General features: G+C 38.9%; 1 protein-coding gene across 2 annotated transcripts in view; it reads right to left on the reverse strand.

Moving 5' to 3' along the window:
- Nucleotides 1-1,888: 1,888 nt before the first annotated feature.
- The window catches only part of PGM2L1 (phosphoglucomutase 2 like 1), a 48,409-nt gene continuing 24,850 nt past the window's right edge, over nucleotides 1,889-25,447 (reverse strand). For both annotated transcript variants that reach the window (XM_087868159.1, XM_045816231.2), the window contains exons 5-14: nucleotides 22,958-23,041; nucleotides 17,916-18,109; nucleotides 16,889-17,078; nucleotides 16,471-16,568; nucleotides 15,380-15,560; nucleotides 13,426-13,519; nucleotides 12,754-12,883; nucleotides 12,331-12,520; nucleotides 9,231-9,364; nucleotides 1,889-7,434 (exon numbers count right to left, since the gene is read on the reverse strand). In XM_087868159.1, the coding sequence (XP_087724285.1) occupies nucleotides 7,332-7,434; nucleotides 9,231-9,364; nucleotides 12,331-12,520; nucleotides 12,754-12,883; nucleotides 13,426-13,519; nucleotides 15,380-15,560; nucleotides 16,471-16,568; nucleotides 16,889-17,078; nucleotides 17,916-18,109; nucleotides 22,958-23,041 (1,398 nt within the window). In that variant the 3' untranslated portion in view covers nucleotides 1,889-7,331. The remainder of the gene's footprint in view (nucleotides 7,435-9,230; nucleotides 9,365-12,330; nucleotides 12,521-12,753; nucleotides 12,884-13,425; nucleotides 13,520-15,379; nucleotides 15,561-16,470; nucleotides 16,569-16,888; nucleotides 17,079-17,915; nucleotides 18,110-22,957; nucleotides 23,042-25,447) is intronic.

Below are 25,447 nucleotides of genomic sequence, written 5' to 3' on the forward strand. Positions count from 1 at the left end.
AGACAGAGGGGAAATCCACAAAATTCTGTGGATTTTCTGTGTATCTGATTACGGTTGACTCTATACTCCAAATGACATACAACCGTTTTTGAGACCTGTCCCTCAGTTTCATCACGCTTGAGTGAAAAGGAAATGAGATTTTGAAAAAGATTGCCCTTCCAAGTACAACCAAAGGGTAAAAGCTGCAGGATGCAGATTTCAGCTGAACACAAGAAAGAACTCTCTACTGGCCTTTCTTTAAAAGGGTACAACTTGTCTTGGCAAATTGTCACGGGAGAGGTTCAAATATATATCCCCATTTGGTAATCAGATTGTAGGAACTGATGAGAGTTGGATAAGATGACCTTTAAGGTTCTTTCCAAGGGTGGGAAAGAACATCTTTAAGGTTCTTTCCCACCCCCCACCCCACCACCCCTACCGTTTCAGAGACTTTCTGCTTATGCCTTTCTGTACCCTCGCCTGCTGACTGAAGTCCAAGCTCCACGGCATAGCACACAGGGCCCTCTCCACTCACACCCCTACTCAGTATAGCAATACCAAACCGCTTAGAGTTCTCAGCACGCTCATGCTATGTTCTGTGCTTAAGGTGCCCCCCCCTTTCTTTGCCTTCCCCATGATTTCCAATTGGTCAGTTAACTCTCTCCCACTGTGTCTTTTTTACTTTTATTTTACTTTTATTTTTTTAAGAGGGGGGAGGGGCAGAGGGGGAGGGAGAGAGAATCTCAAGCAGACTCCATGCCCAGCGTGGAGCCTGATGCCAGGCTCCATCTCACAACCCTGAGATTATGATCTGAGCTGAAATCAAGAGTCAGTCGCTTAACTGACTGAGCCACCCAGGCACCCCACTCTCCCACAGTGTCTTGATTGAAGAATAATTGCAGTGGTCTGCCTCCTACTACCATTCAGAAGGAAGCTGGGGGGTCAAATCCTTCCTTTATTAGTTTCTGGTTTCAGCTAGGAGGAAGGCATGTGACAAAAGTCTAGCCAACTGGGCCTTCTCTCAAGTGCTTTGAATCCAAAGACTTAAGGAATAGATAAAGGTGATCTGGTGGAGGGGGGTAGTGGGAGCAGTGTCCTGAACAGACTGTTCCAGCAATAACATGGTTGCTCTGTCTTTTTTCTTACATTTTAGCCTTCTGGAGTGCCCTTGGTACCAACATATTTCCAAGTCAATAAATATTTATAAAATGAAATAATGAAGCACAAGGATAAAGGTCAAAGACTTGATTTAAAGCAAATTGTATGCAAGATTGGACTATTTAATGATGAGAACCAGAACTAGAGAGGAAAATATAGATAGACAGGAGAACGGTTACCTCACTAACAGAAATGAGGAAGTGCTAGTTTAGGGAGGAAGGTTGGGGAATAACAGATTTTTATCATGATATATATATTCAACTTTTTATTATGTTAGCTCATGCTAACATGGGTAGACTAATTAAGTCGACTGAAGGAGTGAAAGGCAAGAAAAGATGGAAAGGACTTTAATATTAGCTCTTTCTTCTGGGACTTTTTTTTTCATTTTATTTATTTATTTGAGTGAGCGAGAGAGCGAGCATGAGCAGGAGGGAGGGGCAGAGGGAGAGGGAGGGGCAGACTCTCCAGCTGAGTGGGGAGCCCAATGATTCCGGGCTCGATCCCAGCACCCTGGGATCATGAACTGAGCCAAAGGCGGACACTTAACCAACTGAGCCACCCAGGCGCCCCTTCTTCTGGGACTTCTGATGAGCCAATCAATACCTACTTACCAAATAATAAGCTAGAATATTCATTTAGGCTGAAAGTAGACTCTAGGTACACCATGCATGTATTTCAAGGACATGTTCTGCTTGGATAGCAAACTTTATGAACCACACAGTAACTAAGATAATAAAAATTACACAGAAACTCATGCCTATAAAGAGGCCTGTTTATTACTGATAACACTTCATTTGGCTAAAACCACAAGAAATCCACACACAAACACTTCAAGTGCAAATTCTCACAGGCAGTACTTATGATACACCCTGGTGTTTTCATCGGAAAAAAAAAAAAAGAGAAAATGTTGACAAAAACTGGTAAAACGAGCACAATTTTGATCTACTGCTACACAGTCAGAAAAATAATTCATTCTTAACTGCATATATTTTATCTGGCATATTCAGTGACGTATACAAAGTTTATTTTAGCCTCCAACAAGAAGGCCTCACCATATATACAGATGCAGATTCTTGCCTGAGTGCCTCTTGTGAGATATACGATGACTCGTAACAGTGGACAAAAATATACCAAATCGTATCAACTGAGTTGTGACTCACGTGGAAGGTAGCACGAGGCGGCTCAAAATGGCACCTCTACCCATGATAATAAGTCCACATAGATACTTTCTGAACCCACTTGGCCAACACCTTGCTCTGAGTGTTAAATACTAGGCATTATATATAATTTTCCAAATAGGAATATGCTTTGCTCTCTCAAAAGAAACTGAGTATTTAGGGGTGTGCGTGCTTAATGACGATGATTTATTATCAATTTCAGTCATGAGAATTGTTTAAAAAACTGAATCCGAAAATTAACATTTTTGATTGTGTCTTAAACTATTAGCTGCTTTAAAATACAATCCCCTAGTAACTGTTTCAGGTCAGTTTAATTTGGCAGTAATGCTTTCAGAGTTCAGCTTTTAAAATGCAGGGACCAGGCTAGATCTGTTCTATGTTTCTGTTTCTCACCTTAAGGTCCATGTACCACCGGGCAGAGGCAGCGACTGGGGAGGGGAGGGGGAGACCACTGAGGCCCTGTGATCGACAGGGTACTCCTTTCCGGCAGCACCGGCTTTCGGGAGGACTGAAGGCATCATTTTTATATCGAAACAGTTTTATTACGGGGAATGCAAAATTCAGCTTAGATTTTTATGACAGAACACGAAATTTCATGAGCGGTGGACTGCTTCGGAGTTGGCTCTTGGGCCCTCCCCCCACATATTCATCCTGCTCCTGTGCTTTACAGTTATGCTGGTGGGAAAACTGGAGAAGCAAACCTTAGCTATGCCATGTGCCCTTTTCTCGGTCACTTTACTCATTCTGATACGTCCTCTTTTTAAGGTATATAGTCTTGAACTAACAAAGAGAAAAGGTGGCTTAATGAACATAAGGGTCTGGTTAATACTTTAAAGTAACCAATGGTAAAAACTGACTTGGTTTTCTACTGGAACTAAAGAAAGTCATGCCGTGTCATGTCCTGCAATGAAAGGTTCTCTTCTTTCCACTCGGACTTCTTATGGCTTATGGTAAGATGCTCTGGGGGACAAACGTGAAAAAAGATTTCCTCAAATTTTGTGCTTTGGATGCCCCAAGTACAAGGAGACCTGAAATAAAATGCGAGATTGATTGACCATCTGTTTTGATTGGTAAGACTCTTTCCTCATCAGTTTCTAGAGCAATCTCAGAAAAAACAAGTGAATTATAAAAGGCCATAATAAATTAACATATAGTATCCAGACGGACCAAAAAAGGCTATGAAATAGATTTAAAATTACTTCTTACAATGCCTTAAATATTCTCACAATAACACAATAACCAAAAGTAAAAAACAAAACCAAAAACCAAACAAACCTAGGTTATGAATCAGTTTAAAGCATTCTGAATGAATACAGTTAAGATTTCTTATCAGTGAGGTAATAGAGCAATAGCTTTTCACAGTAACAAAATGTAGGAGGGCATCTAGGGAAGGAGGGAGGTAGAGAGAAAAAGGCATAAAATAAAGTTATCCAAGCGAAATTTGGATTTTTCAAGCATCACAAACATCAGTGGAAAACATCAGAAAGAAATACCAGTAGCAGCAGTTCACAGAACAATTTCTCCATTAAACTCCAGCTAATATCTCTGTCGCGTCCGCTCCAGAAGCTACCTCCTTAAGAAACAGGAGGCCTATTTCCTACATAAGGATATTCCCAAGGTATCCAATCTCTTAGAACCTCTCTGTCTGCTGAAGTTACTACATCCGGATAACAATACAGTTTAAACAGAACCCTCAAATATCCTATAATGCTATACATTCTTCGAGATGAAGAAAATGGTGTTCAAGTCTCACTTAACTTGCCAGGTTAAATTAAAAATAGTACCCAAGCAGGTCTCTGTGCAGCAAAGAAAGACTGCACTCATGCATCTACTATTCAACGTACACAAAAACTCTCTTGTGAGCTACATTCTTCTAGATAGGGAGCGACACTCACATGTCACTTTCAGGGCTCTCTGTGACATCAACATTGTTCCAACCTGAGTTTTAAAAAAAAGCATTGGAAGAAACCTTTAAAAGACATTTAGTATATCCCTTAATATTTAAGTGTGTTATTTAGCTTTTTTGAAAAGGTCCTCATTCTCGTTTATTCTGTCCTCACTGAAGACAGAGAACAGTTTGTCCTATCACTTCTTACTTTAAGTCCTTTAATAAAAGATTCAACTAATAATCTTAAGTTAGCTCAACAGCTTTAATTCTCTGAACTTCTCACAGTCTGTGTTGTATTCCTTTTTATTTCTGCTGTGTCCTCCCCTCCCTAGCTCCCATATGATCCTAAGACACAACGTCCTAGCAGGAATTGAGTCAGTAAGAGGGGTGCTTTTTCTCACCTCCTAACATGTGGCCTCTTTTTAGTGGTGCTAATAAAGGAAAACAAAAGGTTTGCTATCTATCTGCTCATCATTGTAACAAATACACACGGGTAAACAACTTGCCCACAGCCAGTTCACTCCCTACTTTTAGAGAGATGAATTCGCCCTTCACAAGAAGTATTTCCTGTGCCATCGTGTTGACCTTTCTAGTGTTTATTTCTACTGCTTATTTTCAGTGTATGCTTCGATCTTGCCCCACTAGTTCATTCTTTTTCCCCCAAACTCTAGAAAAGCCCAGTTTTAATCTACCCACTGAATGAGAATGGATTCATTTTCATGATGTTGTTCATGAAGAAAAACCTGAACAACGTAGAGCCCAAGGCTGAGACCTACAGTCCAGCACTCTTGTCTTTCCTGGTCGGCGTCCGTTACTAAATTTATCCTGTGAGGCAACTGTACATCACTGTGTCAAGTTCATGTTAAATATCATGCCGATACAGACGTGAGAGCTTGGCTAGAATCAAATAATTCCCTTAATCTATACACTTCAGGAAATTTGTAACATTTTGTTGATTTTAACTTTGGATTTTTAAATTTTTGAGCTAAGAATCTAAGCTTTAATAACTTTTCACCTTGCTTAAGATGACTTAAACGTTGCATTACATTAAAGCACCCGAAACTGTTCTCCTTACAATAGAATGACAATCACGACACGGCTTTAGTGATTATGAGTGGGCTAGCATATCATTTTAGCTCCACTTTGTTCTTCGGTCACTGAAACACAGATACGAAAGCCAAATATACATATTTTTCATAGATACAGCATTGCTCATACCACTTGGTAGAACATCGGCCATCTCCTAAATTACATTCCACATTCCTAAAAGTAAATAAAACAAAAAGGTCTGCACATTTCTTCTTCGGTACAAAGCCTTTGAAAACAAAGTCATTCAGAAGTATGGTGCTCTACACTTCGCTAGCTGTCTGTTACCTGCAGTCATATGAGACCTAGCTACAGGAAAGGAAGGAACAAATTAACAATAGTGGCAATACAATAATTTGAAAATTATATTTGCTCTATGGGAGTTCAACCAAATGTGAGCTGATAGAGCTGCACAAACCATGCCATTAGTTACTAAAGAGTCGAATCAGTGCAAATGTTATATTATTATTAGTATTATTTAGGAAATAAATTCTCTAATACCAGTTATGTCCCATTAGCAATTTGTTTAGTATGATTATACCCAAGGCCTTGTTTTTGTTACCTCTTAACTATACGACATGTGTTTAAGTATTCTGAGAGTTGTGTAGGACAGGATACACTTAAAGAAAATTAAATAGTACTTCTCTACTAAGACTTTTTTAGAAGACTGGAGAATCAACCAAAAGTGACCTTCCAAAATTTTTTTCCACATTGAGGGGCGCCTGAGTGGCTCAGTCAGTTAAGCCTCTGATTCTTGATCTCAGCTCAGGTCTTGATCACAGGGTCGTGAGTTCAAACCCAGCACTGGGCTCCACGCTGGGCATGGAGTCTACTTGGAAAAAAAAATATGCAAAACTTTTTTCCACATTGAAAAAGATAAATAGTACTCTTGAGATCAGCAATTCTACAGTAGCCAGCAAGATGTTAGAATAAACTGGACTTTAGTTTTAAATCATGTAGTTTTAGTGTTTCATAACACCTAAAATCTGGATATTTTATTTCTTAGTAAAATTAGCATTACTTCATCTGATAAAGGGATAAATCTACTTATAAAAATGTAATTCCACAGTCAGACTTTTAAATAAATTCAGAGCTCCTTTCTCAGTTCAGATTTTTTTCTTTACCTGAAGGGTGTGATTATTGACACTTCATTCTTACAAGGAGATCCTTGAGCACAGTTACATTGAGTCTGATTTTATTAGGATTTTTATTTACATTCATAAGATTTTTAAAAGGGCAAATTGATCTGATATGGAGGGGAAGCACCTACGTAGTTTGGTCTGAAATAACTGGCTGAAAATTAACTGACTAAATTATATTCAATACAGGAACACTGCTTTAATTCATACCATACCCTGAGAAGGCACTAAGAACTCTGACAAGAACAAAGCCACTAGGAGCATTGCCACTATTGTTTCACATTCAGTAAACATCAGAATTTTAAATACGTACAATAAATTTACACTGCACCAAGAGCACCTGAAACCACATATAGTAACATCTGTTCTAAGCTAGAAATGCTAATACCCAATTTCAAATACTCTACTTTGTAAGTTAATACCTATGATGCAATAATGACACTTTCCCACACTATGCTGGGAGCAATGCCATTTTCTTGTCAATTTTATAGATTAATTTCCTTAACTAACTCTACGACTATATAACATTTATCTGCCTTTTTAAAAAACCGTGCTATACACAATTACAATATGGAACTAAGCTTAATCACACTTTAATAAGAAAACTCACTTATGTATTGGTTTTTTTTTTCTGTTAAAGGAAGAACAATGTGGTACTACAATACTTTTAATGCAATGACGTTTGTTCAAGATTATGAAAAAATTCGAATCCTTTCTCTCCAGACCATTTTCATTCGAATTTATACAGTTTGTTTCGTCAGCCCCCCAAAAGAAAGAAAATAAAAGTACAAAGATACTTGGCCAGATGAGATAGAGAGAGAACGCTAATGCGACTTCAACACACGGAGCTCCTGGTTGTTCTGTTCCATGTGCCGGTGCGCAGTCATGGCGTCCTGGTGTGCGCTACACAGAACGCCAGGTCAGTCCATTTCTACTGGGCTCAAGAAAATTCTCAATCAAAGCCTCAATGAGTTTCCTCAGTTCCTCTTCTAGGAAGGCAGTGTCACTGAAGAGAAAGATGAAGCGTTTTGAAATTCTTGATTTTCATCACTTGAAGTTTTGTTTAAACAGGGGATGATTTTAAAAGGGGATGATGAAACACTTTGTAAGCCGAAAAGAAGTTCACTCAGTTAAAACAAAACAAGACCAAAGGGGGGGGAGGAATCACACACAAGAAAACACCATGATCACAAACTGAAGTTGAACTGCATTCGAGGGAGTTTCTTGGTACATGACACATGGATGAGTTTCAGTATATCTACAGATTTCTCCTGGGTCAGGCAATTGAATGGCCTAGAACACCCATACTAGGTATTATGCTAAAATGGCTTCCTGAAATACTTTGAAGAACACCCAGTAGATATTATGGGATGATATGGCATGACTCAGATAGAGAAGGGGGATGGGACTAAAAAAATGAGACGCTTAAAAAATAAACACACATTTATAAATATGTGCTTCAAAGTCACCACTGCTGTTGCCCAAAACGTTTCCAGGAAAGCCTCTTTTCAACTGTCTTCATGATCATTTGTTATTACATTAATAATCATCCTTTATTCTTAACCAAATACAGCATTACCCCATTTGGTTTCCTTTAAACTCTACTCTGGATGACTTCAGGACGTCCTTTTTTGCCCCCAAAGGAAATAAAATCTACTCTTAAATGCAAAGATTTAGGGACATACAAAATAATGTACCTTGGACTCTGAAGGCAATTCCAAAGCATCTGTTTCCCCAAAGTATATTGATCCGTGACAACATTATAGAGGGTACTACTTATAAGTTTAAATAGCCTTTGAATATGTTTATTAAAGTCAATTTAGTGACAGTTCATACTCTTAAAAGGAAATACATTGGGCAGATTAAGTCGAATCATATTAGATGTACGAAATGAATATTTGACAATAAACAAATTGTTTGTTGATCATTTCTTTATGTTCATCATATAATAGAGCTCACAGAACCTTCCCAGTAATAAAAATTCACTAAAATTTTAAAATTCAATTCCCAATGGTCCAGCTGCTTTGGAAAATAGTCTGGCAGTTTCTCCGAAGGTTACACAAAGAAGTACCATGTGACCCAGCAATTCTCCACCTACATATAGACCCAAGTGAAACAAAAACATGTCCACACAAAAACTTGTGCACAAACGTTTATAGCACTGATAGTTGTAATAGTTAAAATGCGGAAATAACCCAAATGTCCACCACCTGATAAAAGGATAAAATAAAGTGTTATATCTATACAATAGTATTAGGCCAAGAAAACAATTTTTTAAAAAAAGGAATAAAGTGCTGATTCATGCTACAACAGGGGTGAACCTTGAAAACGTTATGCGAAGTAAAAGATGCCTCACCAAGGGCCATATGTTGCATGATTCCATTTATACGAAATGTCCACATAAGCAAGTCGATAATGACAGAAAGCAGATCGGTGGTTGCCTAGGGCTAAGAGGGAGGGGGATGGCAAGTGACTGCTAATGGATATGGTGCTTCTTTCTGAGGGGAAGAAAATGTTCCAAAATTGATTGTAGTAAAAAAAAAAAAAAATTGATTGTAGTGATATTTGCACAACTCTGAATATACTAAAAACCACTGAACTGTATGCTTTGAATGGGTACCCACTGTACATACTGAATTTTATCTCAATAGAGCCTATATATATTTAGATTTATATACATATATAGGCTCTATATGTATATAAATATAATATAAATATACATAAATCTAAATATATATAGGCTCTATATGTATATAAATCTAATTATATATGTATATATTTATTTAAAAAGTCAATTCTCACCTCTGCTCGGGTAGTGCACACATCTCTGCATAATACTTTATCTTTGGTTCTGTCCCGCTTGTCCGAAGAGTAGCGACACAGCCATTTTGAAAAGTAAATGTAATCATCTGGCTGTTTTTACTCACAGGCAGCACCTATGCCCAAGGATGAACAACAGCTTAGTTACACTCGGTACCGTTTTCATGTTCGAGAGTTGTAAAATACATTCTACTTATGTGAGGTAGCTACAGGAGTCAAATTCACAGGAACGGGAAGTGGAAGGCCATCGGCAAGGGGTGGGGGGAGGGGGAAATGGGGAGTTGTTTAATGGGTATGGATTTTCAGTTGAGCAAGATGAAAAAGTTCTGGACATCTGCTGCACAACAACGCAGACAGAGTTAACACTGCCAGACTGCACGTTCGAAAATACTTACGGTGGTCAATTTTGTTATGTGTTTTTCACAATTAAAAATATTTTTTAAAGCATTATAAAATACAAAAGATTACATACATAATAATTCATAAATACACCATATACTGAACATTCATAATACAGGCATCGGGTTATATACCTTACACGCACGATCTCCAGGCCTCGGCAACAATCTTCCAGAGCAAATATTACTGCCAATTTACTGACATGGCTCAAAAACAGTAAATGACCTGGTCAAGGTAATCAGCTCAAGTGGTGGAAGCCAGGTCTACCTGTATCAAAGTCTAAACTGCCTCCACAGTTGCAAAGGGCTTTACAATTTTGAAGCACATTCATGGACAGTTTATCAATAGTCTCTAAAGCAGAGTGCACGTGTCCTAGAGGACAGGCAAAATAATCCACTGGAGTACAAAAAATTTTTATATTTTTTACCTAAAAGTTGAAAAACGAAATGAAGCTTTACTGACGTTGAACATATGGATTCATACTAGTACCCTTCCTGGACCACAGATCAGTCCGCGACGGTATTGTGGGGGACCTGTGGGGGTTGTACTAGGACAGAGGTGGTACCTTTCAGCAGGTGTCCTGAGCCTGGTCCTTTCCTTGAAACCCCTCCCTCAGTTAGTGGTACTACCATATGCCAGTTGCTTAAGACAGAGACCTTCCTCCCCTCTTTTTTACTCACAGACCATCAACTAGCAAGTCCTGTCTCTTCTAGTCTTTATGTAAGTCAACTCTGTCCAACTCTCTCCATCACTACTGCTACTATATTTAATTCAGGCTCCCATCATCTCTCATCTCATTTTGATTACTGAAACAGCGTACCGACTGACCTTCCTGCCTGGGAGTTTGCCTCCCTCTAGCCCATCACACGTGCCGTTCCTCCTCGAACTCCACACTATAGTTGTAGAGAACTCCTTGTGGTTCTTTGGAGGAGAACATGCCTTCCTACCTCCAGACCTAGCACTTGCTGCTCCCTTTGTCTGAATACCCACTGTTCCTCCTACATCTGGATAACTCTTCCTCATGCTCAGTTCACAGAAGTCCTCTAGAATGTCTTCCATAGCCCCCCAGATCTGAGCGAGGGTCTTTCCTATGCTCTTCTATGGCACCTTATGCACCCCCTGGCTGCGTTTATCATTTGGTAATGTAATCCCTGTTTACTTCCGTTTCCCCACTAGACTCTGGAGTGCAGGAAGTGTCTTTGCCATTGCTCGTTCTCCAGTGTGCCTCTACCTGTAGCACCGAAGGGCTTTGGATAAATGCCTGTGAAGCACAGAGAGCAATCTGAAGTGTGAAGAAAAAACTCAGGAGGTCTGGACACTTCCTGTGTGACCACTGGGGCAAATTAGCAATGTCTATAGTACCTGCCTTACAAAATTGTTGTGAACGTCTGTGGGGAACAGATAGAAAAGTACTCTGAATAAGGAATATCGTAACCCTTAAGGGGGTTAATAGGAAAGAAGCATCATACCAAGAACTACTCTAAGCACAACAACATTAGTGAAATAAAAAGAAGAAAAAATTGGATTCTTCTCTTCAAGTAATTTACAAAGACAGAAAAATAGATACCAACAACCGGGAACGAGTATTTGTTGATTAGATGAATAGACACAAAAGGAATAGGAGTTCTATTCTACGTAAGAAATTGCAGATTTCCCAAAATATATTATACCCCTAGCATCAGAGACATCAGGACATTATAAGTGGAAAGGTGTAGGCTAATTATCGTAACAATAACCAAATACATATGATCAGCAATTTATGGCATTTAAATACTTGTTGAGCACCTACCACGTAGGCAGGAGCTTTGACAGGCATAGAGGTATGTCAGAAATGGGTCTGCCATGCACAGCACAACAGTAACATCAAACAGAAAGTGATAAATGACAAGAGGAAGGGACAATATATAATGAAACCTCAGGAGGAAGATATCTAATTAGGGGACCTGGAGGGTATACGGAGGAGGTGATATCTGCCTGAAGTCTTAAATAATGGCTAAGATGTGGACTTGGCAGCAGTAGGAAGGAGAGGGAGACTGGGGAAATAGCTTGAGCAAAAATACAGAAATTTTTATTTTCATTTCTTTAAAGATTTTATTTATTTACTTGAGAGAGAGAGAGAGAGAGAGAGAGCCAGAGAGAGCACGAGGTGGGGGAGGGGCAGGGGGAAAGGGAGAAGCAGACTCCCTGCTGAGCGGGGTGGGATCTGGCCTGAGCCGTAGGCAGACGACTGGCTTAACCGACTGAGCTACCCGGTGGCCCCAAAATATAGAAATTTTTAATAAGAATGTATATAAGAAACCGTAAGTTGTTCTATTTGGCTGCAGGTATAGGGACGACGGTTGAAAAGGCAAACTGCAAATAGAAAGGCGTAATGGTGAGCTTTGAAACGACAGGCTGTTAGACTTTATTTTCAACATCACACATTCTCCCTCTCCCGGTCCCTTTTTCTTTTTATCTAATTCTCTTTCCCACCTCCCCACCCCCAGGGAGGAGCATGCACCCAGGGAGAGAGGAGGACAGGATCAGAGGCGGGGAGCCTGTTAGTGGGATTACAACTGCTCTGGAGAAAAACAATGGATCCTAATTTCAAGACATTCACAGGCTTGCACTTCCACTATTTTACTATAGTACAAAGTACTACAAATTGTTAAAAAAAAAAAAAAAACTTTAAAAAGGTACTTACTGATTTCTTATTAGGCTGGCTGCTGTCATAGCCAGTGGTAACGTCCCGTACGTGCAATATAGCAAATGTCCCACAGAATTTTGGATATTCTTTTGGAGAACCAAAATTGCGAAGCCTTTCAAATATACTTTTGATGGTAGTTGGATCGTAACACAAGAAATATGAAGTTTTTGAAATATGATAACCATACCTGCACAAAGATTTAAAGTGTTAAAATCAGATTTCAGATAACTCTTCAGAAAAGTATATATCAAAGATAAGCCTATTATAGTATCATATAGAAAGTGGCAGTCTTTAGTTCACTTTTAGAACTGTTTCAAAAGGACTGGCTATTTTCAAAACCAAATTTGGAAAGCTAAACGTAGGACCAAAAAATGAGAAATTCGGCAATCGGAATGAGAAATTCATAATAATAGAACTTACTTTTCATAAACCTTAATCAGTTGTTGTTTCAATGTTATATTCATGGTTTCCAGGTAAGCTGCCATCTCGGCAGCAACTACGGCTGCACTCACCCCATCTTTATCCAAAACCGAAGTGCCACACAGAAAACCTAAGAATTAAAACACATTTTTCTTTTCATTTATTTTTTAAAAGATTTTTCTTTATTTATTTGAGACAGAGAGAGCACCAGCAGGCGGGAGGAGCAGAGGGAGAGGGAGAAACAGGCTCCCCACTGAGCAGGGAGCCTGATGCCGGGCTCGCTCGATCCCACGACCCTGGGATCATGACCTGAGGCGAAGGCAGACGCTTAACGACTGAGCCACCCAGGCGCCCCTTAAAACACATTTTTTTAAAAAGGGGGAAAACTTAAGCCTATATAATTTCAATAGTTTTACATTTCTTCAGAAGCACCAATGAATTTAAGAGCCTACTAATAGATAAAGCCCACTGATACTGAAGGTACTTGGCGGACTTTTAAGGGTCTTTTTTATTTCCAGATAAAAAAAAATGCATCTACATATTTCTGAGTTCTCTGTGGTTTTTACAACTCAAAAGGCAAAACCAGAAGACAAAAATTTCTCTCCATAGAATTACTACATTTTAAAAAATGCTCTCATTCAAATTTCAAAGATTTTCACATTTACTACATACCAATCGACTCCTCAAATGCAAAAAGGACTTCTTTCCCATTTTCCAGGAGGTCTTTTATCCTACTTCCAATCCATTTAAAACCTGGTAATGTTTCCTGAAATGCAGAGAAGGCCACTCTAGTTAAGGGACTCCTCATAAATAGAGAGAGAGAAAGGCCTGTCACTAAATGCATGGAACACTTTCATCGTGATCTTCTCTTATGGTTTTTGGCCCACACAGATTTATATCGTGGCGAGCACAGAGCCAGGAAGTGCTCGGATTCATATTGCCACGACTGATGACCGAACATTTACTGAGCACAGAAATAGGTGATTTACACCAAATATAATCCAGCATTTGCAAGTGGTGATCCATGCGGTCACAAAGTAACATGAACACACACGTATGTTATAATCATCTACTACTTATCAAGCACTGTTAACAGGCACTTTATATCATTGCGGTTTTTAGAGATTACAAAAACTCTGCTGCTGAATTGGGCCGAGACTATGCTGTATGTTAAGAGACGGAGCCAGGATTCACTTACACTGCTTCTCAGAAACTGTCCTTTGGGCTGTATTGTAAGTACTAATATAAGAGCACCTATGAAGGTTGTGATTTAGTCCCCCTGAGTAATCAAAGGCCATAAAGCTTTTTAATTTTGCACTTTCAACGTTATCACAGCGTATGCTTGAACCAACTGTTCCTTACCATGATACCATGGGCTAAATAAAACCAAGAAAGTTACTAAGCCCTTCTTTGGTAATTAGGTTCGAGGACTTCCCATCTGATGAGCTACTGTTCACTTGAAAGGCATGAATGTTTTCGAGTCAACAGAAAGAACATGTGATACACACTGACTCTAGAGCCCACCATCACTAACTTATGATTCCCAGTTCACCTCTCTACTTCCTCAGTGGGAAAAAATAAAAGCCAGAACCTCTGCTGCCCTCCCCAGAACCAACAACAAACACAAGGAAGCAAATTTATAATACTGGTCATTAGAATCATGTTCTTGTTTCTCTTTTATGTTCATTATACTTTTTTTTTTTTTTTTGCCATAGATATTAATGAGGAAAATGTTAACACTACTGTGATTCAGAATCTTAGGCTTGAATACATTTTCAATTTCTTCTCTTTAGCAATTTGTTTTTGTTGGTTTTTTAAGTAGGCTCCATGGAGCCCAACACAGGGCTTGAACTCACGACCGTGAGATCAAGACCTGAGCTGAGATCAGAGTTGGAAGCTTAACAGACTGAGCCTCCCTGGCACCCTGCTATTTTTTTTTTTTAAGCCTGAGATTGAAAGTTCTATTTCATTAAAACAGGTATAATTTTCTTTTTTATTCAGCCAATTAGTGTTAAGACCTGTAGCTTGGCTATGGCTCAAGAAAAATCCCCAGAGGTGACATGTGCACTGATATTTGACAAAGATGGTGGAGGAAAAGCAATTTAACTGGCATCAGTCCTAGAAGCTATAAAAATTGTCAGCTTAACTCCCTGCGGCTCACAAAAGTTAATGATCTGTGCTGAGAGAGAGTTAATATTTGTTTTTTGGATGCAGAATCATTGGGTCTTAATTTACAATTTAGAAGACTGAGTTTCTTAAGACTGAACTTGAAGAGCCTAACAATGGTTGTGGATACCTACAATTTTTTGGAATGGAGTTTTTGTTACTGATGAGGTCACTAGGTGCCAGATCTTCTCAGTATGAAAACCAGATTTTGTGGTATGGAATAATTAGCATTAAGGCAATTTTTAAAGAATATCTTATCTCAGTTCCAGACATTCACATACTGGATGGATGGACTTGGCTCACGGTGTCTAAACTGTCAAAAGATTAAGCAAGTGCGAACAGAATTAGAAAAAAGGGGGGGATTATAAGCCAAGCGAATACAAATCAGTTTTGGTGGGGAGATGGCTTTAATGTACAGAAACTGATTTAGAAAAGGAGCACGCAGATATTCTGTTCTTACTTCAAAATGAAATCCTTCTTTAAGCGCAATTGCCTTCAAAATTTTGGAAGAGACTGTGGTGGCTAACATATAAACATTCTTCACATCAGCATTTCTTGATGTATTTTTCTTCCAGCAGTCAAACATCCACCATCCAAACAAAGCTGCCAGCTCGTTCCCTGTGAAAACTTTCCAATGACCACTGTAGAGAGAATGAAGATTCAAGTCAAGACCTCTATAACTTCTCATTAAAATTCCTTGACCCTAAGACATACAATTTACCACCCCTCCCACAGGAAAATCCAAAAGCTATCATATGAGATTTTTGAGAAAACATTTAGTACTATTTCTGGCTCACCAGGCGTGAACTTAAGGTGGAAATGGCAGCAATGTCTGTCGAAACTTTATTACACTGTAACTTTTGTTCTCCTACTTAATGAGAGAAAAGTTATAATATGATGTCCTGTCTACGTGAGGACATTAGTCACAACATTATAAGGGCAAAAATACACAGCAATCCAAAGGACCAAGATTAGAAAATGATTATATTGATAAAGCAATCTGTTGGGATATGATGCCATTTTAAAAAATTAATATTTTAGGGGCGCCTGGGTGGCACAGCGGTTAAGCGCCTGCCTTCGGCTCAGGGCGTGATCCCGGCGTTGTGGGATCGAGCCCCACATCAGGCTCTTCAGCTATGAGCCTGCTTCTTCCTCTCCCACTCCCCCTGCTTGTGTTCCCTCTCTCATTGGCTGTCTCTATCTCTGTCAAATAAATAAATAAAATCTTTAAAAAAAAATTAATATTTTAAACAATACTTAAGGACTGAAAAAAGTGCTCACGGTACAATATTAAGTGGGAAACAATCAAGATATAAAAACACATGTAGTATGATAACAATTTTATAAAAACAAATATATCTTAAATGTCTGAGTAGAAAAAACAGAAAGGAAATGTCAAAATATCAACCTAGGGGTTATCTTTGGAGAGTGGATTTACCGGAGATTGATTTTCTTATTTTTTAAAATTATTTCCAATGAGCCTGTAAGACTTAAAATCAGAAACTGTTTCTCAAAGTTTAAGCTCTTAATTAAATAACAGGCTTTACTTACTTCTCCTGAAGTTCAGCCACGGCTAGCCGGTCTGCATCAGGATCTGTGGCTAGCACGATGCGGGCGTTTTCTTTCTCTGCCAGTCTCAAAGAAAGTTCCTGAAACAGTGAGCCAAATCATCAGATTGTATTCCAGATGTTAAATTCAACGTTAACATTCCTAAATGTAGGCACTATGTTAGTCGACATAAATTTTAGGAGGAATACAGTATTTGACTAAATTTAAAATAAGCCTAGAAGTAGGAATATCCACCATAGGGATTTCAAATAAAACAGAAGATACAGCTCCGATAGAATTTAAATTATGTCAACTGAGGTGGTTTCTGCCTTTGCAAGCAATCTCTGACTTGCCAATGGGTTCTATCTATTTGATGAAATTTAATACACTAATAGTAATTTAAATAAAGACAAAAAAATACCAGCACAGATTCTCCTTCTTCGGGATTTGGGCATTTAACGGTAGAAAAGTCTGGATCAGGATCTTTCTGTTCTGGGACTGGAATTGGAGGCTTAAAACCAAACACTTGAAAAGCCAACTGCACATAGTCATGTCCAACCCCGTGAAAAGATGTATGTACAAATTTCAAGGGGGTCTTTGAGTTTAATTCCCTGTAAAGGAAATGAATTATTCAATCAATGTCATAAAACTTGGTACTTGTGATAGAATTAAAATAACCTATAGAGAAGCAGCTCAAATCTATCTTTCAGGATGGAGGAAGGATACTCAGCAAGCCAGCGGCTTCCTAGCAAAAGTGTTAGCTATTTATGGCATAGTTATGAAAATATGGAAATAGGGCAAAATCAAATTTTAGAGGAAATATCCTAATGTCATATAGAGAATACATATATTTAGCTATAATTTTTAACAGCTTTATTAAGAAGTAATTAATATACTATACAATTCATCTATTTAAAGTGTATAATTCAACAGCTTTCACTATATTCATACAGTTATTCAACCATTACCATAATCAATTTTAGAACATCCTCATTATCCCCAAAAGAAACTACCCCAGAACTGCCACCCCCTAACACTCCCATTCCTCCTAGCCATAGGCAATCACTAATATACCCTCTGTCTGTTTCTGTCTCTATAGATTTGCCTTCTCTGGACATTTTATATAAATGGAATCATACAATATGTGGTCCTTTGTGACTGGCTTCTTTCACTTAGCATGTTTTCAAAGTTTACCCATGTTGTGGTATGTATCAGTATTTCTTTTTATAGCTGAATAATACTTCATTGTATAGATATACCACAGTTTATTTATCCATTCATCAGTTGATGGATAAGTGGGTTATTTCCATCTCTTAACTATGGTGATTGGTACTATTTAGCTATACTTCTAATATAATGAACAATCAACACATTTTTATCCCTCTTTCTTTTCTTTATTTGTTAATCTTATTATATGGCAATGCTATCCTATATTCCCATTTGGATACCTGTGAAAACAGATCTTTTTAAGATCTTCCATGTATCTTCTGCAAATGTCCTGCAGAGGATCTCTCTTCAGTGGGCTGGTATCCACTAAATTATCATTCCAGGAACCATTCCAAGGTTCCACACATTCTTCTATACATTTCAGAATTTCTTTATCATGAGGGGATGTGATCTGAGCACCAGTCTCCCAATAAACCTAGATGATAGGTAAATACAGCTCTAAGTACTTGAAATGTTGGCCAGATATTTTTAGCTACAGTAGAGATTTTGGCTTTATAAAGAAGCACCCCAAATTAATTAAGTAGGAAATATCAACATGGGACTAAGTTAATACCAAAGGATGTCAATGATAATGATTCCACAGGGAGTCTTCAATAAAATGATCATGTATTATTTTCACTTTTAGAAGCATACTTTAATAACAATACAAGGAAAATATATTCGGGGCATCATTATGACAACATATTAATATGCATATGCCATAGTATCTGATCATACTCTAGATCTATAACTATATACTAAAGATAAGCTAAGAAATCATGGATATCCATAAAACTTATCCATAAAAAATACTATAAAATTTTAGCATTAAAGGGGCTCCTGGGTGGCTCAGTCGTTGAGCATCTGCCTTTGGCCCAGGGCGTGATCCCAGGGTCCTGGGATAGAGCCCTGCATTGGGCTCCCCGCTCTGCTGGGAGCCTGCTTCTTCCTCTCCCACTCCCCCTGCTTGTGTTCCCTCTTTCGCTGGCTGTCTCTCTCTCTGTCAAATAAATAAATAAAATCTTTTAAAAAAATTTTTTAGCATTATAAAGTAGTTCTGTAATAAAGAAGAAATTATTTTTCAGATATAAATTAAAGTAGAATATCTGTCACACCAGATAAAAGTCTATATCGGGAAAGATAATTGGCATGCTAATTATTATATATACATTTCAGTGTATGTGTTTTCAGTACTTAATGAATGAAAATACATTTCATTAAGCCATCAGTTTGCCAAGTAGCTCGATCAACAAGATATTAGGAACATTTAACCAAAAAAAAGCAAGAAAATGTATTTCTACAATTCATAGGATCTCAACGTTAGAAGGGACTTTTCTTAGAGAATAACTATAATGACTTGTACCATATATATATGACAGACTACCCTCTTTTGCCTCCTGAATGAAGAAAAGAAGAATACATTTGAATATGTACTATGTACTAAGCTCTGTGCCAAACAAGATGGTAGAGTAGATACCTGAAAATTTTCACTCTACAAACACCTTAAAATGTTAGGTAATGTCAGAAAAATATTATCTAAAATGCACAGCTTAGTTCATAAGAAGAAAAGGGAAAACTCCAGGCAATGAGAAAAAAGGAAAACCGGAGTGATATAAGGCTGTGAGCTGAGGCTGTGACTGCCTGGGGTTTGGGAATTGTCAATTTATCTGGTTTTTGAGTTGTAATGCCCATGGGGCTGGTATGGGATTGGAGACCTGAGACTCCGCCCCCTTACCCCCGCCCCCACCTTCAGTGGAAATACAGAATAGAAGTTCTGCCCACTACTATAGAAAGGTGTTGAGGAAGCATGTCTGTTCTTCTGGGGTATTAAAAACTTTCAAATCTGAGGTCTCAGTTAACAGAGAAATTGCTCCCAGTCAGTGAAACTCCTGGTTCCTGCAGAAATTAAAAAAATGAAACCAAAAACTGTTCTGAGTGATGTTCCCATATTCCAAGCCACAAAAAAGATTCTATCCATAGGCTCTGAAGGCCTCTAAATGAAAATGTATAAAACGTGAGAAAAAACTCCTAGCCTTTCTCCTTGCCCATCTCTTCTTGCTTCTATATATGGATATGATGCCTAGAGGTACGACCATTATATGACATACACACTTGAAGGAAAGGCCAAAACTGAAGGGATGCCAGGCCCAACAAAACTGAGGTACAGAACCCCGCCAGTAGCCACCTACCTCTGGACTTTACTTCAGGTGTAAAAAATAAACTCCTATCAGCTTAAACCATTTTTGTGGGTTTTCCGAACCTGTATCACAAAGTATCCCTATCTGATATAATCACAGAAAAATCCATGCAACAAAATATACCCATGAACAGACTTCAAAAGAAATATGAAGGGGGCGCCTGGGTGGCTCAGTCGGGTAGGCGTTGGACTCTTCGTTTTGGCGCGGGTCATGATCTCAGGGTCATGAGATCGAGCCCCACGCTTTAGATTCTCTCTCTCTCCTTCTCCCTCTGCCCCTCCCCCTACTCATGTGCTCTCTCCCTGCTGAGCAGGGAGCCTGGTTCTCCCTCTCCCTCTGCTCCTCTCTGCTCTGCTCGTGTTCTCTCTCTCTCAAATAAATAACTAAAATCTTTAAAAATAAATAAATAAAATAATCAGGATTTGTTATTTTAAAGATGAATGAGGCAGACCTATCTCCCTATCAATTGACTGATTGAGAGAATGATCTCTAAGACTGTTTCATACTGTCGCGTGAAAAAAGCAAGGTGCAGAACACTCCATATAGTACTTTACCTAGAATGGAAAAAAAAATGTGGGAGTGAGAGTGACAAATACATATATGATTACACGTGCTGGGGGGAAACTAAAACCAGAAACAATATTTGCTTCTGAAAAGGGGTATGGGGTGGGTGGGGGTAGGAATGGGAGAGAGACTTTTTACGTTTAACTTTATACACTGTTTAACCTGTATCCTTTTTACCTTGTGCTTATATTTTAAGGGAAAAAAAAAAAACCTCTGAGGCTTTCCTATGTGACAAATACGTTCACCCGCAATGAACATCAAAACAGACTAAGTCCCTTCACCCAGGAGTTTATACTGGGGAAGAGGATTGGAGAAGGTCAAATAAACAAGTCAATAAAGAAACAATTCATCCTAAAGAAAGCAGATAATCAGAGACAGCGATAAGCTCTGCGAAGGAAATAAACAAGATGCTGAGAAAGTCATTGAGGGAAGCCACTTCAGATAAGGTGGCCTGGGAAGGTCTCTTCAAGGAAATAACATCTGGGCAGGAACCTAGAGGATGAGAATAAATCTGCAAGATGAAGGCGAGAGCAGTGCAAGCAGAGGAAAAAACATTTACAAAGGCTCAGAGATGGGAGGGGGGCTTGGTATACTGGAAAATGAAGGAACAGGAAGAAGCAGGAGTGTGACTAGAACGTAGCAAGCACAGGAGAGGAACGAATGGAATGAGGTTGCAAAGGCAGGCAGGACACAGTCCTGTAAACCCCAAGGTAAGGAGTTTGGATTTTATTTGGAGAGTGAGAAGTCACTGCAGAATTTTGAGCAGGGAAGTAGCATGAGCTGTTCATATTTTCAAAGATCATCTGGCTGCTTGGTGGAAAATGGATTTTAGGGAGAACAATGGCAGCGGGGAAGAGACCAGCTAGGATGCTGTGGCTCTGAGAGAAGATGACGATGCTTGAGAATGGTGGAGGTAGAAGAAGTGAGCAGAAGCAAACATATTCCAACACACACTTTAGATGTAGAATTTGTTATACCTGTTCATGGGTTAAATGTTAGGAGCGAAGGAAAAGGAGTCATCGAGAATAATTTTTGGGTTTTGTTTGGGTGGGTGGTAGTGTCAATTTACAGAGACGGGGAAGACTGGGGGAGGAACACATTTGGGCATGTATGTGAGAGGCTGTGGGGGAATTAAGACCTCTGTTCTAGAGATACTAGTTCTGAAATGTCTGCTAGACATCCCAGTGGATATCAAGTAGACAGCTGGATTTAGGAGTCTGAGCTGATGCTCAGGGGAGAGATCTGGGTTCTCAGCTCTCTTTGACAGTTGACTTCTTCCTTCCAATTTTCTTCTTCTGCCTTTGGTTTTGATGGCACTAATCTCTACTGGTCTTTTCCTACTTCCAGCACTTCTTTCTCCCTTCCCTTAAAATTGATACTCCCTAGTGATCCCTTTTGGGCCTGTTTTTTACTATATGCTATCTCTGGGCCACGTATCCAAGTAAAAGACTTCCAAATACCCTTCCATGTTCTAATATGTATGATGGCCCCAAAATCTGTAACTTCAGCCTAGATTTCTCCCCCGAGCAACAGATCTATATATCCAACGGCCTACAGGATGTTGCTACCTGGTTGACCCACAAATACCTCAAACTTAGTATGTCCCAAACTGAATTAATCATGCTTCTTTGCCTTGGAGCATGGTAACACTACCCATTTAGCTAGCCAGGGCCCAAATCTTAAATTAGTATCTTCTTCTCCCCAGTAAAACAGAACTCAGTCTACCTGATGACCTCCCATATAAGAAGAAAAACAAATATAAGGTCATACATTCATCACCCAGGAGCCCCAAACACTGGCTCAGTAATGTGCTGTATCCTCTGTTTGCCATTTTTCTTCTTCTTTTTTTTTTAAAGATTTTATTTTTATTTATTCGACAGAGATAGAGACAGCCAGCGAGAGAGGGAACACAAGCAGGGGGAGTGGGAGAGGAAGAAGCAGGCTCATAGCGGAGGAGCCTGATGTGGGGCTCGATCCCATAACGCCGGGATCACGCCCTGAGCCGAAGGCAGACGCTTAACCGCTGTGCCATCTAGGCGCCCCTGTTTGCCATTTTTCACCCTTCTCCACCCTGCTTTCTGCCATGGAGGCTGACGCATCACATGGATCCTATGGCCAACGAGGTTTCCCAGTAGAAGACTGGAGGGAAAGGAGAGTAGGATCAAGGTACTGTTCTCTGGCTCTCCTTCTGCAAACTCCCATTCATTCTTTAGGCTCTCAGTATAATATGACTCTGTTTCTAAAATGGTAGGTAGGGTGGATTTGGGGATAGGTTGGGGCAATCAAGGGCAGTAAGATACTAGAAGCAAAAAGACCACTGAAAAGATTTTCGTAGTTGTACATGTTGAGAAGTAATAATGGTCATTAGGGAAACACATCCTTTGAGGGCTGGCCTTCATGTTTTTATCTGCCTGTCCCCAACACCTAAGCCTGCTCCTCAGAGATGAGAATATACTCAGCACATATTATTTAATAAAAATAAGAACTATGAAATAAGCAAAGATCAGGAGTCCAAGGTTTACCTTGTAGCCATTGTCTTCTTTGCGGTTGTGAGAAGCAGTAATCATCACGCCGGCAACTGCTTTGAGCTCCTGAACTGCATATGGCTGAAAAAACAGTAACACCATAATTCTATTTAGCTTTCCAGCTACTTACACATTTGACATAAGAATAACCTTGATTAAATAACAGGAGAAGACATTAAGACACACATAGCCTAAAACTTCAACGATCAACTCCAGATACACTGGGTACGATACAGCTAAAGCCATCTAACTGTTGAGTCACCAATAGCCACCTATTAGACTGAATGGCTTTTTCCTTCTAGTCTAATTTACTTTAGTCCTATAAACTTTTCTTTTTATTTTGTTTACTTAACAGATATTTAATGAACACCTACTATATGCCAGACTCTGGAACTATGAGTGATGAATATAATATTGAAAATGTTAGTGTTGGAAGTTAATTTAGGAATCACCTAAAATCATTTTTACACATTATAAAATCATAAGGGAGAAGATACAAGGGTAGAACAACATAGGTCTACTGACTTCCAATTTGAAGATCTTTAATATATACTCTGTGACTTTTATAACATATATAGGTCAACTCGCCATCTTCTCTCCCAAAGTTAATTCCCAGGTTGGATTTCCCTTTTTCTCTGTATTAGCTATTATTTGTCAGCTTAGGATATCCCCTCTACCCCTTTTACCATCACATCTGATTTCTCTTCTCCTGGCCATAGGGAACAAAAGATCCAGGTCTGACCAGAGTAACTTATTCCCCTGATGATAAGATTCAGAGACTGGCTCATAACCACCCAAGCCTGGTCAGAGTCTTTCCCCAAGAAGTTTCCTTCTTCCACAGCTAGTCAAGGATTGCCTTTTGACTCATGATGATAAAGGGTGTGAATCCAGGATCACTAAAAATGTCTTCCCTACATACTAGAGCAAATCTACCTGTAATGAGAGAGGAAGGCCAACACACAGGAACTGATGGTATTTCAAATTGGCAATGCAATGGCAGAATCCTACAGACATGGTCTAGATTTCTGAACCTTCCCTGTTTTCTGTCATTCATTTGAGTGAATTGTTTAGTGAGTCCTTCAATTCTTTGAGCCACTCAATATATTTTCAATGAATCATTAGAATGGTTTATAGAGACATTATCTACTCCTCAAATATCTGGGAAAACTTGCCTATAAAATTATCTGGACCTGCCATTTTTAATTTGAGAAGATTAAAAAAGAAGTACCAGTTGAATTTCTTTAATGGTTACAGGTTTCTTCAGGTTTTCTATTTATCAGTTTTGATGTATCAATTATCCTAGCAAATTGGCCATTTCATCTAAGCTTTCACATTTATTTGCATTACGTTCAGAATACTGTGGTTTTCTTAATCTCAACTGTATGTATTACGCTCCCTTTTAATTTGTCTTATCTTCTTTTCTTAAGCATACTTGCCAAAGGTTTGTCTATTTTTATTAGTCTCTTCAGAGAGTCAACTTTTGCTTTTATTCATGCCCTGCTTTTAAAATTTTTCTATTTAATTAATTTTTTCCTCAGACCGTCACTATTTTCTTTCTTTTACTTTATTTAGATTTAGTCTATTTGGGTTATAACATACTAGGTTAAAGGGTTTTGCTCATTATTTTTTCATCTTCCCTTTTTCTATGATGTTCACTAAGGCTCTATGTTTCCCTTGAAGTTAGGCTTTAGTTACATTCTATAATTTCTGCCATTTATTACTTTCATTGTGGCTCAGTTTCAAATGCAGGTAGTCCTTGCTTTGCACAGTTCCAATACACACGAATTCCTGGTATCATATTTTAGTTAAGTAACACCCCAAAACACAGTCAACGACACACAGTCTCCCAACAACACATTCAAATTTCAGTTACCATGGTATGTTAACTGCGAGAAACTGCATCAAGTGCAAACTTGCTGGGTCTTCAGTCCACAAAATACTATGTCTCAACAGCCAGCAAAGCATGTAGCTGTGCTGCCTCCCTCCTTAACTCCCGGTGATAAATCCATGTGACAGTTTGCAAAAATGGATAACTGAAAGAAGGAACTGGCCAACGACGACGAGAGTGTAGAAAAGGAACAAAAGTGACAAGGGCGGAAGGGAAGTTTGAATCAAACATAAATGGATGGGATGTTGACATAGCTGTCATTCAACAGACTCTAGATGTGCAACCGGATGAGCTTTAGTGAGGTGAACATATGCATATAAAGGAGGCATGTGGTGGTGATGAAAAGGATGCAGATGTCCCAGGCGAAGTGATGCTGGCAAAAAAACTTCACATTAAAGGAACTCTCAGAGAAAAATCACAATATTGAAAGTACAATGAATAAAGTATGGGAAGCTGATCCAAACTTATAGAGGAATGTGACAAGCCACCAACACATAGAAAGGATGCTCACTCATATTAAGTTATACAACAAAAAGCATGTACTGTTCATACTTTACCTACCTACCTACCTACCTACCTACCTACCTACCTACCTACCT

The sequence above is a fragment of the Ursus americanus genome, chromosome 16 (assembly GCF_024610735.1).
Source record: "Ursus americanus isolate L20-20 chromosome 16, mUrsAme1.1.p, whole genome shotgun sequence".
Lineage (NCBI taxonomy): Eukaryota > Metazoa > Chordata > Mammalia > Carnivora > Ursidae > Ursus > Ursus americanus.